Consider the following 13,386-nt stretch of genomic DNA (forward strand, 5'->3'; position numbering starts at 1 on the left):
TCAGCACGACGAAGAGCAGCACCCGCTTCCAGTCGCCCATGCGCTCCATCCAGTTGAGCGACCGGGCGCCGTTCGCCGCGCCGCCACCGGCGCCGCCCGCGGGCTTGTTGCCGGCGCCGATGTCGATGCAGATGCAGAAGGGGGCGTGGCCGGCGGGCGAGGAGTTGTCGCCGCCGCCGCTCTGGCTCTCGTAGCACAGCTTGCGGCCTTCCAGCCACACCGACGACTCCTGCTGCTGGTGGCTGGGCAGCTTGCACAGCACCTCGCGGCTGGTGGTGAGGGCGGGCGGGCCCTCGTCGGGCAGCTCCGTCAGCTGCCGGCAGAAGGGGCAGGAGAGGCGGGCGTGGCCGTCGCCGTCGCCGTCGCTGCCGCCGCCGCCGCTCGCGTCTCCCTGATTCACGGCCATGAGGCGGGAGAGGCACTCCAGGCAGAAGGTGTGCGTGCACTCCAGCTGCTTGGGCGTCTTGAAGACGTTGTCGTAGGTGTTGAAGCAGATGGAGCACTCGGGCTGGCTCACCACCGACAGCTTCTTCTGCGGGTCGCTGTCCGGTTGGGCGACGGTGTGCCAGATCTCCGTCTGCTGCTCCATCTTTGCAGAAGGCCGCAAATGAGCGAGGCACCCAAGAAAAAGAAAAGCTGCTCTTCCCCTCCGCGACTTCTCTGCCCTCGACCTCTGGCGCCGACCTTGAAGGACAGGGAAGGAGGGGATTAGTTTTTTTGTGCAAATGATTTCACAGGACTTCGAGCGAGTGCAGAGCCGTTGTTTTTTTTTTTTTAGCCCCCGGGAGCTATAATCCTAAAAGGATTTAATTTTTTTTTTTCTCAATCACGGCGCATATTTGACCTGTGAGTATCTCTGTTGCCCAAGGTGTGGCAGCGGAGAGCGGGGAGGGTGTGTTTTTACATGTCCGCCTTTTAAAGTTTATGCAACGCGGTGAGAGTTATTGTTCTGTTTCAAGGTAACATAGTGGAGTTCAGGTCCAGGGCCGAGCTCTCTTAGAGGAAGAACCAGTGGAGGAGCCTGACGCGATAGATTACACATTTAAATCTCTTGTTCATCAGAGAGCGGTGGATTTAAACCAGGGGTCACCAACAGGTCGCCAAGGCCCCCCCCGAGGACCTCACGAGGAGGCCCGCAGGCGTGCTCGCAAGATTGCGCAACTCGTTGAGCTGCGTCTAAAATTCAATTTGATCCAACCTTGTTAAGTCATTGTTGATAATTACTGAGAAGTCATTAACTTGATAAGTGTCTTCGCATAGATGAGTATCGTTAACAATAATATATCACTCAGGGAGTGTGTTATTTCAGGAGAGTGCAACAAACTGATCGCCCTTCATGTGACTCAGGACCCATGAAGTAGCTGACGGCGCCAAAAAGGTCGGTGACTCCTGATTTAAACCCTCTGTGCGAACCTTTCTATTTCCTGCGTGGTTCTGTGGCGTTCTAGAGACGCTATTGCTCCTGAGAGAATCGCTGCCTTATGCAACCCGGGAACCGACAACCTCATACTTCACGCCCATCTGACATGACAGCATAAAACTAGATGGAAGTGCGCATGACGACGCGGTCATGTTTATTGACATTTGAATCTGACCTTAATGTGCAGTTAACAAAGGTTCAAACTTTACAGCTCTGGCTGAGAACACAGTGTGAAAGACGGTAAAACCGTCAACCTCAGCTTTCGCAAAGCGGACGAGTGATTCTGAATTTCGTCATTTCGAGCAGCATATCCAAGTAAACAAAACAAATAAATAAACAAAAGTGCCCGGTGTGAGTGAAGTGCTGGCTAGCTAGCCGGCTAGCTCGCAGTGTTTCCTGGCCACAGAAGAAGACCAGTCCACGTCGCTGTTCTTCGGCGCGCTTCATTTCTCCACAGCTTGAGCTGAAGTCTGCTGGAGCGTTGACTGTAGTCGCGTCGTGTCTTCTCTTGTGCGTGTGAAAGGACTGAAGAAGCACTGCACGTGGCGCTGCATGCACAGCAATTGTCGGATGAAGCTCAGGCGATTTATCGATGGGGACGTCCTCGATGTTCCCTTGCCGCTCCGGTGCCGACGGCACGCGGCTGGCAGCCCGCGCGCGTCCTTCAGCTCACTGCCTTCAGCTCACTGCCTACATTCACAACTATTTATTGTTTTAATGGCCGCCGCCGTTTGCCGTTTAACGGCCGCCAGCTGCCACAGGGCGCCGTCTATTTCTGCTGCTTTGTCGAATTTTGCCACCGTTGCTACAGGCAAATGCTAACCTTTACCGACACCCCCTCACGCTAACCTTAAAAAAAAAGGTTCAATGAGACCCTCACGCGAGTAACGCGTTTCGATAAGAGCTAAAATCCACGGCCGATGAAAGACTGCAACAAACGGAAGCAGCAGCAGCAGCAGCACAGAACACAGGCTGCGTGCGGCTGCTGTGTGACTTTTTCGTGCATATTTTCCAATGCGAATTGATACAATTTTTTTTTTTTTTTCACAGCCGAGCCCCGGAGGCAGCGTCGCCCGTGCCGTGAACTCTGGCTGAGCGCGAGGCGAGCGGCCCCCGACGACAACACAACGCGATGACAGTGCGGCGGTGTCACTCGCCAGGTATTAGATTGTGAAGGGGAGTGTGCGCTGTGCGCTCGGCCTGGGCTAGGGTGGCCCGGGCCAGGCCGGGCTGGGCCGGGCCCGTGGGGGGGGGATGACGGACGGCTCCCGACCGACGCAGGTGCTCGCCGGCTTGGCCCTCCGCTGCCCCCTGGGGGGAGGGGGAGGCTGGACCACCGAACAAAGTCCCCGCTTTGTTCTCCAGCTAATCGCTCCATCTACCCTTGAAATTCCTGCACCGCCGACTCCCCTCTGTTTCTGCGTCTCTGCGGATTCCAAACACGCTCTTGGCGCAGCAAGAAAACCCCCTCCAGCCCGCCAGCCACCGCCGCCCGTAATTACACTTGCCTTATGACTTTAAACTTTTGTCCCAAGGCGGAGAGTGAAAACTCAGATCCTACCTGCCGCCCACTTCAGGTAACCCTGTGCTAGCGGCGCCTCCAGCAGCAGCAGCAGCAGCAGCAGCAGCAGCAGCAACAGCAGCAGCGTCCCCAGGTGGAAGTTTAACTCGGCGTGACCGTTTTATTAACTTGACTTCAAGGAGCCCTGTAGGAGAGCAGCTATAAGTGAAAAATCCTGGGGAGTTTGTTCCTTGTCAACGTGCTCTGAGGGAGCAAAACGGACGACTTCCTGTTCCCTCGAACAAAAACTAGCAAACTAGCTTAAAGTTAGGAAGGTTTTTTTTTTCCTTCACTTTTTCAATATTTAAATTTTTGGTTAAATCAATTATTTTTGACAGGAGGGAATGAAACCACCAGCTGTTGTCGACTTAGTTAATAGTCGAGCTTTCCTGGGCAACGCCAGTAATTTGGGTCCCATTGACTGACGAAGAATGGGTTACGGCCCCCTCCATACATAGCATATTTAAAGCACATGTTCAATAGTAACCACTGGGCACCACATGACTGCTGGGCGCCTGGGATCGTCCATGTTGACCCGTCCCTGCATGACATATTCTTTGCATGCACAATGCTAGCAGCTTATTTGCCCTTCTTAAAGTGCCTAATGTGCTAGTCTGTGCATAATAAGTGCTACTTGTTTTGCGCAATAAAAGCCGTTTGCGCCCCAGGTCATTGGTCGAGGAATTTACCTTCTCCAAAACCTCGTGGCCAGAGACCTGAAAGCTGATTAAAAACAATGTCCCTCGAATATTCCGCTTCAGGAGCCGGCGAGACCGAGGCATCTCAAGGCGAATACGACACGCTGCACATTTTAGCTGGGTCACGCAACACACGTGCGTGCCATATCTTACAGAATGCTGCGTACATGACCCGGCAGCTTGTGTGTGTGTGTGTGTGCGTGTGTGCGCGCGTGTGCGCGCGTGTGTGCGCGTGTGTGTGCGTGTGCGTGCGTGAGTTAATGTTCCCACTAACGGCCCATTCTTGGGTCGTTACTCATTTATCCCAGACTTCGGTGGAGCAGCTTCGCACGAGTCGCTATCAAAACAAAAACCTGGATCTCCAGGAAACGGCACATTTAGCCCCCTGTTTACAGCTTCCTGCTTCACGGCAGAGGGACCAAAAAAAAAAAAAAAAAAAACCCCGGCGGTCTCAGTATCGTGTTAGCGGCGCCTAGTGTGATGTCACAAAGGGGCTGCTTTCCCAAAGCTCACAATTTGCATCGTCCAGGACCTTGAAAGGTTCCTGCTCGCCATCCTGCACCTGCTGCCTCCAGGCCGTCCCAACCCTGAATTCCTGGAGGTTTTAAATGATGGTGTAAGAAGGCATCGTAATCCCTCCCATTATGGTGTAACCCTAGACTGGGGAGCGATGAAGCTGTGATGTGTGTGTGTGTGTGTGTGTGTGTGTGTGTGTGTGTGTGTGTGTTAGAGAGAGAGAGAGAGAGAGAGGAGATAATCCCTCCACCCGAGCAAAGACACTTGTTATCTCAGCAGCTTTGCTAGCGGATCAATACGTCCGCCGGAGGTCTTTGCTCGTGTGGCCGCTGGCCTGACGTTTGCTTGTTTGTTTATTCCAGTTTGGATCACCGCGAAGCGCCGGCGCCTCGGCAAGTTAGTCGTTATCAAACAGCACTCCGTCACTCCCTGGTGTCACCTGTGGAGTGAATTCTTGCCCCTAATTGAAAATTGACAAAGCGCCTGAAGGAAAGCCCCTCTGGAGGGTTTTCATGGCCAAACGCGGGGACACGACTGAGCGGCAGAGTGAAATATTAACCCAAACGAGCCGCGGCTGAACCCAAACTCTAATAAAAATCAATGGCAGGTTGTGACCTTTACTTTTTTTGGTTTAGTTTTTACAGTAACCGACCGTGCTATGACTGGCTGGCTGGCTGACTGGCTGACTGGCTTGACTTGCAGCTTTGCATTTTGTCCTCGCTGCCTGCACGTGTCCACCCTCACCTGTCCCACTGACCTATCTGTGTACGGGACGTCGCTGACGAGAGACAGCGCTTTGTTAGTCAAATCAAACAGTTCAAGCTCCACTTCGTGTTTTAGGACGACAGAAAAGTAAAAGAGATGAATTTACTTTTAGTTTCCATGGCAGGAGGAGAATGAGACCCCGGGGCCGGGGGCCGGGGGTCGGGGGGGGGGGGAGGTCCTTTACGACCGTCCTGTTTTTTTGTTTTTTTCTTCCTCCCTTTGTTCCCGTCTGTGTACCTTGAGCTCCGCCGTCAACCACGATGCTGCCCTACCTGTTCTCCGCGTGAAAAGTAAATGAAACTCGATCTACCTGCTGCTGCCTAAACGGCTGCAAACGGTTTTTTAACTGAACTGCGGCCCGGCTCACTGCGACTGAATCGTAGCTTCTTCTTTTTTTTTAGCTTTAGCTTTTTAGCGCTGGCAATCAGAGAACAGGTGGAATCGTCCCACAGTGATGGATCCTGCAACACGCCTGTGCAAGCCTGACTGACGCTGACTTGACATTAAATGAAACGTAATGGGGAGAAGAAAAAAAAAATTGTTTTAAAGGTCAACCACATTGTTCCGTTCTCCCTCTTTTGTAAAGAAAATGAAGCCGCGAGGCTGCGGAGACGCACTGCAGAGGCTTCTGGCATCTAGCAGAAATGAAAAGTTATAGATTGTTTTTTTTTGTTTTTTTGGTACCTGTAGAATGGAGAAGTCTCGCGATGATCCTCTTTATTTCTCTCGGGCTGAACTTGCTTCTCCTTTTCGCCCTCAGAAAGTCTCTCTCTCTGTCTCTGTCCTTCTCTCTCTGGGTGGAAAGGAGTCTTGAGGGTGAAGCTGGCTGGAATTTAAGGTTCCTCCTCCTGCGAGGTCGTCTGCACACTGACTGCCTGGACGGCAGGTAGGTGTGTGTTTATGTGTGTGGCTTCCCTTTAGGCGGATATCACCTGCACTGCTCCTTTTCTTTCTTTTTTTTTTTTTTTTTTTTTTTTTTTTTTTCCAAAAGACACTTTATAGTGCTGAAGGGGCAGGGCAAAGAGGTGTGTGTGCGCGCGTGCGCGTGAGAGAAGAATAAACAGCTCTTCCCACCGTCTCTATGCTGATGTCCCTCTTCCCCCCCCCCCCCCCCTCACCTGACTGTTTTTTGTCTACCTGTTATACCCCCCTCCCTGAAACACACACACACCATCCGAACCTGCCCAGTATGCAAACACACACACGCTGAGATAAGACCCCAGCTGACAAAGACCTCTTCAAACTCAGAGGACAGTGTGTCGGGTTTTTTTTTTTTTTTTTTTCCAACTTTGTGTGTCACTGCGACTCTGTGACACTCACTGGTGACTCTTGTCTCTTCACCTTTGTGCCGTTTGCTCGATCCAGTTTGTGACAGGATGGTTTTGAAAAGTGGTGCCATTTTATTTATTTATTTATTTATTTATTTATTTTCTACCTGACAAATGTGTTGGGTTTATTTCACTCGCCCACCTTGAAACGGAATAAAGGAGGCAGGAAAGGCCTTTCCGGATGAACTCGAAAGTCAATTGGATGAACTTGTAACTGGTAGCAAAACCTGTTTTGTGTGATCAACACTTTTACCACTGATTTCATTTTTTTATAGGTCTTGTATCACACGTTTTTCAGATCTGTATTTCTTTATTTCATTTTATTTTTTAAATCTCCGACTCCAGTAGAGCCGCATGGCTGATCGTTCATTAAAAACCTCTCAAGAAAACAACATATTAGCCCTCTGTTTGCAGCCTTCCGCTAATGATAACTGATAACTGATGCTTTGTTGGCTATTCCACATGTTTGAAAGGCCGATGCCAACACCTGGCTGGGGTCGGGGGGGGGGGGGGTGTTATCACTAACCCTGCGAGTCCTGGCTGCCTCTTGTGACATCACAACGGGCTGACAGATGGACTCGTCTGTGAAGTTCAGCGGCAGATTATTCAGTTGGAAAACAACGAGCTCTGTGTGGAGATCAGAGTGTCAGCTCCGTACAATGGACGTGGGCCATTTTTTTCAGTTGCTATTTCCAACTATTCCAACTTCAAAAACCATCAGTCGAGTCAATTCCGATCAGCAGCGACGTTTCCAAAGGCATTGAAACCCGAGAGTTCCGGTTCGGCTGGTGGTAGTGGCCACATGAGAGGCTTCAGCGAGGCAACAATGTGTCTGGACGCTCCTTTGTGTTGGTCGTTAAAAACACAAAACACACACACACACACACACACACACACACACACACACACACACACAGATACTCGCACCTTTCACAGCTTTTTTTTATCAGCTACTGCTCGACATATAAAAGATTCTTTTCCATGCAGTCAGCGCTGCTGCGCTGGCAGGTGGCTCTCCTTCACGCTAACGGCCCGGCCTCTTACTTCCTCCTTGGCCCGCCGCCAGACTAAGTCAATTTTTAATTCACCCGTAAATGTTGTCGAAACTATTCCCAGCTCGTCATCGTCGTTTGGAGCAGAAATTCAAGTCATGTTTGGGATTTTTTTTCCCCCTTTTTTTTTTTCCTGGTCTGACAGGCTTGCCGCAAGGCTGCTGTTCACCCCAGCATTTAATATTCAGTTTATAAGTTAACCGCTCTGGGAAAGGGGGAAAGCTTCCTGCTTGACAAGTTGACTTGATGAATGAGGGTTAGGCTTTAATTTGCTTTTTTTTATATATATATACATATATATTAAATACAGCGTTTGATCAGGTACGGATCTTAATGTTTTCCTGTTTTATTTCTTTGTTTTCCTCGGAGCAATGATTAATTAGTCCTAAACATTGGCACGTCTCGCCTCCACCCGCGGGGTTATTTAGTAACCTAAACACAAATACAGTCGTATCATATCAGCAGAGTAATTTATTGGGCCATTCAGCTGGGAGTGCTCAGAGGGTTCAGTGCAGCCAATAGAGCTTTTACCCCCCCCCCCCCCCCCCCTCCATCAGGTGCACCGCGGTTTATAGTGTTTGTGTGTCACAGTTTAGTGGGGGAGGCTGCCACTACTCAGGCAACACACACGTGAGCGTGCGTGTGTGTGTGCGTGAGCGTGCGTGTGTGTGTGTGCGTGTGTGCGTGCTTGCTTTCAGGCCAGCAGTGAGGCGACGCAGTGCAAAAAGGATGTTTTCAGCCTCCGTCACTGAGCTGGCGAGGACCAGAAACCTTTAAAATACTAATTATAATGATTATAATGATGATAAAAAAAAAAAATGAATTAAAACTTAAAAAAAAAAAAAAACCCCGATGCAAAGTTAAACCAGCGCTGACCTGTTTAACACAGGCGGCAGCGTCTGGCAGCGGTTATACTGACCCTGTTTGCACATGAGGGTTGGGTGGGGTTGGGGTTGAGGTTGGAGTTACAGTTAGGGTCAGGGTATGGAAGAGGGAAGTCTCCCCATCTCCTTATTATATATTATTATCAATTATATCGAATCATAAAGTTTAAACAATAAATAGGTCATATGTGTTATTAATAATAATAATAATAATAATACTTTTATTTGATTCTATTATTTATTTTGTATTTGTTTTCCTTTCTTCTCTCTATTTTTATTCCCCCTTCCACCGGCACTTGGTGGCCCCCACTTTGAAAAGCACTGGTCTAGCGTTTGATTAAACAACATGATTTTTTTGTGCATCAGTTTTTGTATTGAGGCGATAAAGTCCCAGCCCCAGTTTACATGTGTTGTTTTTTGACTGCCGCTCCGTTACACACCAGCCTGCGTAGCAGCTATCCATTAACAGTGACACTTCTGGCAAGTGTATCCACCAGAAGCAGGTGTGTGTGTGTGTGTGTGTGTGTGTGTGTGTGTGTGTGTGTGTGTGTGTGGGACCCTGGAATGGGACAGACTGGCGGTGCGTCCGTCCAGTCTGGCAACTCGCGTCATTATTTCAAAAGCAGAACGAGAGTTCCCTCATTTTCCCTTTGCCAGTCGCAGCTGCTGTTGGCCCCGAGAAGGTCAAAGTCAATCCACACGTGTTTATTAATTGTTTGATCGTTGGCAAATAGAACAGGCTCCATCAGATAGTTGGTGTATGAAAGCCAATCTGACCTGAATGTTGAAAGTATCCGGCGCATCCATGTAGGACACTGGATGTTTGTTTGATGTACAGAGACTGTGAAGCCAAATGGACCAATAGTATTCCTTTGCAGGTCAGGTTGGTGACCAGGGGACAACGCCACAGCATGTTAGCATTGACGTCATACTGTGTATTTTTCTCTTAAACAATGAGACAACAAAGTCCTCTTGGTAAACACGCCACCTTTTTTTTGCACAATAATGAATATGTTGGTGTGACAGTAGAGGGTTCTGTCACTAGAGCCACTTTCCCACTGAAATTAGGGGGGTGACACTGTGCCCAACGCGGGTCGACTCTCAATCAATCGGCATTTGGGCCCTTTCCCACTTGACCAAAACCAGCTGGGGTCGCTGCACAGCCTCCCGCTGACGCCAGCGCGCTGAGGTCGCGTCATGAAGTGCGACAGAATTCAGGGAAGTAAACCATGGAGAGCAACACGGAAGCGAGCGTCCGGCGGTGGCCAGTGCTCTTTGTTGTTGGACACTTTTGACTGTAGACGAGTTGGATCAAAGTTTCCTCTGAGGCTGCACACGATTTCAGCTGCTCTCCGACTTCTCCTCCAGCATCCACCTGAGGCCACATATTTATCCGGAGCCCAAACGTTGTCGCCTGAATACATTAAGACTCAGGAGAGGTTGACAGCAAACGGCAGTTTGGGAGAAGTGAGGAGGCGTGATGGCTTTTTCACCGTTCCTCATTGGGGTGAGCGCTTCCAGTTTATTTATTTTATGTTTGCTTGTTTTGTTTTGCTAACTTTCGTCATTGTGTGTCCTGTAAATAAAGTCGGGGTTAGCCAAGCTGAGCTCACTAAAACAAAGCTAAAGTCAAATTTAAGAGTTGCATGACGTGACAGCAATCACAGCAAAGGGCCCCTGTTGGCGACAGTGTGTCCTTCTCTCTATAAGTACACAACGTTAAAAAAAAAACAAATAAAAAAAAAACGCACACACACACACACACACACACACACAAGTTCACATCATGTTCCCTGAATTTACTGCAATTTACTGATCCTAAAACACAAAACGCTGCCGACAAAGTTAAAGTGCGTCCGATCTCGTAGTCTTGGGACGTGTGGTGCAGTAGGAGACGTCAGCTGATCCGCAGCCTGCGGGGAGATTAGCAGGAAGACAGAGACCTCAGGGGGGTGCTGTTCCTCAGCTTCCATCTGATAATCCACAAACTTCAAAGCAGCCTGCAGCAGCGTCACATCGGTCTGCGTGTGAGTTCTGAGGTTTTGCAAATTGGGGAGGGGGGGGGGGCAAAAAAAAAAATTTAATTATGCGATAAAAAGCGTAAAATTTGACAGGCGCTCACATTTTTAACTGCATTTCCTGCAGTTGTGAAATGTTGGCGGTAAAATTGTGGAAAAACCTTAACGGTGTTTAAGACAATAAAAGTGACATAACAGTGGAATTTTCCCCCTCAGGTCTGTTGGATTTATTTGACGTATCCAACATTCCAACATTTCTAGAGGTGAGCCTCATTCAAAGGTGATTGGACAGATGGCTGTGGAACGCCTCGATGTGCCTCAGTCCGTTCTTTATCAGGATTTTCATGTGCACACTTCGTAAGTGGTTTTTAAAGGTCCCTTGTTACGCACGATTGACTTTACCAGTGTTCCCCGGCGGCGACGCGTGTCTCGGCGCCGCTGGTCGCCGCGTTCCTGCGCGGCTTTTCAGACACTGTGCACAACAACGTACACAGATCCTCCCTCTGCAATGCGAACGCAATGAAAACTATGCCTCCCGGGTTTGCGTCCCATCCTAACACGTGGAAATCCCAAGAATGCGTCACATTTAGCTCAGAGCTAAGACCCAGGATTTTGGCAGGAGGTTGTAAACAGAGGGCTAAACATGCTGTTTGTATAGGGATGTAAAATCCAACCAATAACTGTTTAGACTGAAGCTTTTTAAAGTGGGTGAGCAGATGTCTGACTTCCACGTTTCTCCATGTCAGCGCTTCGTTGAGCTTTGGGGAAATTCTGGTTGGCTTTGTATGTAAAATCTTCATGTGTTCACCTAATATTCAAGCTCCTTTTTTTTTAACAGCAAGTCAAGTAATAGAGCACCCTGAGTGCAAACTGGCCTTCGCCCGGCGCCCTGAGATAGAGAGATCAGCTATCAGTCCGGGAAAGCTAGTGGGCCTCAAACAAAGCTAACCCACTTTTGTCTTATCTTTCATTTTTATGGCCCCACCTTCTGGACAGTCACGTTCCCCTGTTTTTATCTCTGCTCTGTTTTGCTGCCACGTCACGGTGGCGGAAGAAGGAAGTGCATCGCCTGATTAATCCACCTCACGTGGTGCCTTGTTGTTCCCAAATTTCTCCTTAAACCGGAGTGTTAAAATAAGTTTTGCCTCTTCGATTCTCTGACTGGTCGGTTCACTCCGACCTTCACTGACAACATGAAGTTTGAATGGCCACCTTTTGGCAAGTGGCTGGTTTTTTAATTTTTTTGTTTTTTTTTTTGTTATTGCGTTTGTTTTTTACATGCAGGAAGATTGACTTTGGAAAATGACAAGTTGTAAAAAAAAAAAAAAAAACAACAACCAGCTGTCACGCGCACGCACGCGCCTTCTTTGCACATGTCAGCAGTAAAAAAAAACGTCTCAAACTGCTGCAGGATGAATTGCCCTTTTTTTTTTTATTTATTTCCAGCCCCGCTGTAAAACAGCGTTCACGTGGGCTGGAGTTACGGTAAATTGTTTGGGTTTTTTTCCCCTCCTCATGCAACGCCTCCGCAGTGATAACATCATCAACAGGAAACCTTTTCTTAATAGGTTAGAGTTTAATTGCTTGTTTTAGCTGCTTGTTAAATTTGGCTTGATTGCATTTTATTGTTTTGTTTTTTTATAATTTTTTTCAAAAGGCCCAAATGACCTGCAACACACCGTATGTACAGCTTGTGTGTGCGCAGGGGGGTTTGTTGCAGTTGTTTTTCTAAGAGAAACTTCTTCCTCGGCCTGAAGGTCCTGCAGCTCGACGCTCCTTTCTACTGATGCTTCCCCTCAGGTTTGCTGCACCCTCTTTGTTCCCCCGAAGCCGGTGGATGGATTGACGGAGGGGGCGGGACGAGCTGCCATCAGCGGCCAATGAGACGAGTTGAACTGAATTCACGAAGGACGCGGCCTTTGGAAGCCACGCGAGACGGCTGGTCTGGAGGCTTGCAGCCCCGGAATTAAGACACACGGCGACTGTATCAAAACGGGAGAACAAGTAAGATTTATACAAGGAAGCCGTTTTCGAACTCCTGTACTTTCTAATGAGCAAATATTGCAATAAAATCCCTGCAGTTTGTGCTGCTGTGGAGCTCCGCTGTCCGCGCTCAAACCCCGCAGTACCGCAGCCCGTCGGTAGGCGGCGGCGGCAGGCGAGTAGACCACAGCGGTGTGAAATCGACTCATCTGCGGTCAAACGTAGCAGGCGGACAAACAGAAGGTGGGAAAGGCGACGTCACGGCGAAGGCGCCAGAAATAGAAGCGCGGGAAGGTTGAGGACGTTGAACCCGGTGACTTGATTTAAGGCGGCGTGAGTCTCCAGCAGCACTCGGCGTCATTCATCAGTCCTGCGCTAATGGTAAAGGCTGCGGTCATCAATCAAGGCGGGCGGGGGGCGGGGGAGGGGGTGAAAACCTGCTCGTTCTCCCGGGAAAAGATGGTGTCAGACGGGAAATATGTGTCAATTCATATCAGGCCTCAGCGACAGCCTGACACTTTATAGTTTAATTCCATCCATCTATTATCCAGCCTGCCCACATCTCTTTTTCTGTTATTATTCCACGAAGGAGGAAATGGATGTTTACTTTCTACAGAAAATCTAATTAAAAAAAAAAAAAAAAAAAAAAAATCAACACATAATTGTATGTCGTTTTCTTTCGGCGGCAAAAAAAAAGATAGTTTAAAAAGCCTGAAACTCACCGACATGACCATCTTAGCATGAGAAGTGATAGATAGATGAGGAGTTATAGCATGCAAAATCTCAACATATTTGAAAATTGAAAAAAACAACATTCCTCAAAGATTCAACTTCTCGCTTGATAGTCCAGCAAACAGCTGTTTGTCCGGACGGGTTCACGCCTTTGTTCCGGAGTTTTCTGTCCTTAAAAACCGAAAGTTGTCAAAGACAAAGATCTGAACCGCTGACTTTCTGCTCCACAGTCAGAGCAGATGTGTGAGATAACAGTCGAAAAGCTGAACAATATGTTTGATTAGGGATTTATATTTTTCAGGACTGAAAAATAATTAGAAGTTATCGCAGAGTGAAATTGAGGCAAAAAATCATTACCATTAACGTCGTCACATCTTCATCATCGTCGTCGTCATTGTCTTCATTGTCATCTTCGTCATCATTTTCATC

The 13,386-nt window shown here is 48.7% G+C and overlaps 2 protein-coding genes across 2 annotated transcripts in view; one reads left to right on the forward strand and one right to left on the reverse strand.

Moving 5' to 3' along the window:
- The window catches only part of rnf223 (ring finger protein 223), a 6,221-nt gene extending 340 nt beyond the window's left edge, over nucleotides 1-5,881 (reverse strand). The window contains exons 1-2 of the mRNA XM_076026537.1: nucleotides 5,645-5,881; nucleotides 1-684 (exon numbers count right to left, since the gene is read on the reverse strand). The exon at nucleotides 1-684 is cut by the window's left edge and continues 340 nt beyond it. Coding sequence (XP_075882652.1) covers nucleotides 1-589 — 589 coding nt within the window. The 5' untranslated portion in view covers nucleotides 590-684; nucleotides 5,645-5,881. The remainder of the gene's footprint in view (nucleotides 685-5,644) is intronic.
- Nucleotides 1-12,184, forward strand: part of ptpn11b (protein tyrosine phosphatase non-receptor type 11b) — a 53,543-nt gene extending 41,359 nt beyond the window's left edge. The window contains exon 16 of the mRNA XM_076026539.1: nucleotides 12,043-12,184. The gene's annotated coding sequence lies outside the window, so the exon portion shown is untranslated. The remainder of the gene's footprint in view (nucleotides 1-12,042) is intronic.
- The last annotated feature ends 1,202 nt before the right edge of the window (nucleotides 12,185-13,386 follow it).

Source organism: Nelusetta ayraudi, unplaced genomic scaffold, assembly GCF_046127955.1.
Source record: "Nelusetta ayraudi isolate G7.1 ecotype Tasmania unplaced genomic scaffold, CSIRO-AGI_Nayr_v1 ptg000019l, whole genome shotgun sequence".
NCBI lineage: Eukaryota > Metazoa > Chordata > Actinopteri > Tetraodontiformes > Monacanthidae > Nelusetta > Nelusetta ayraudi.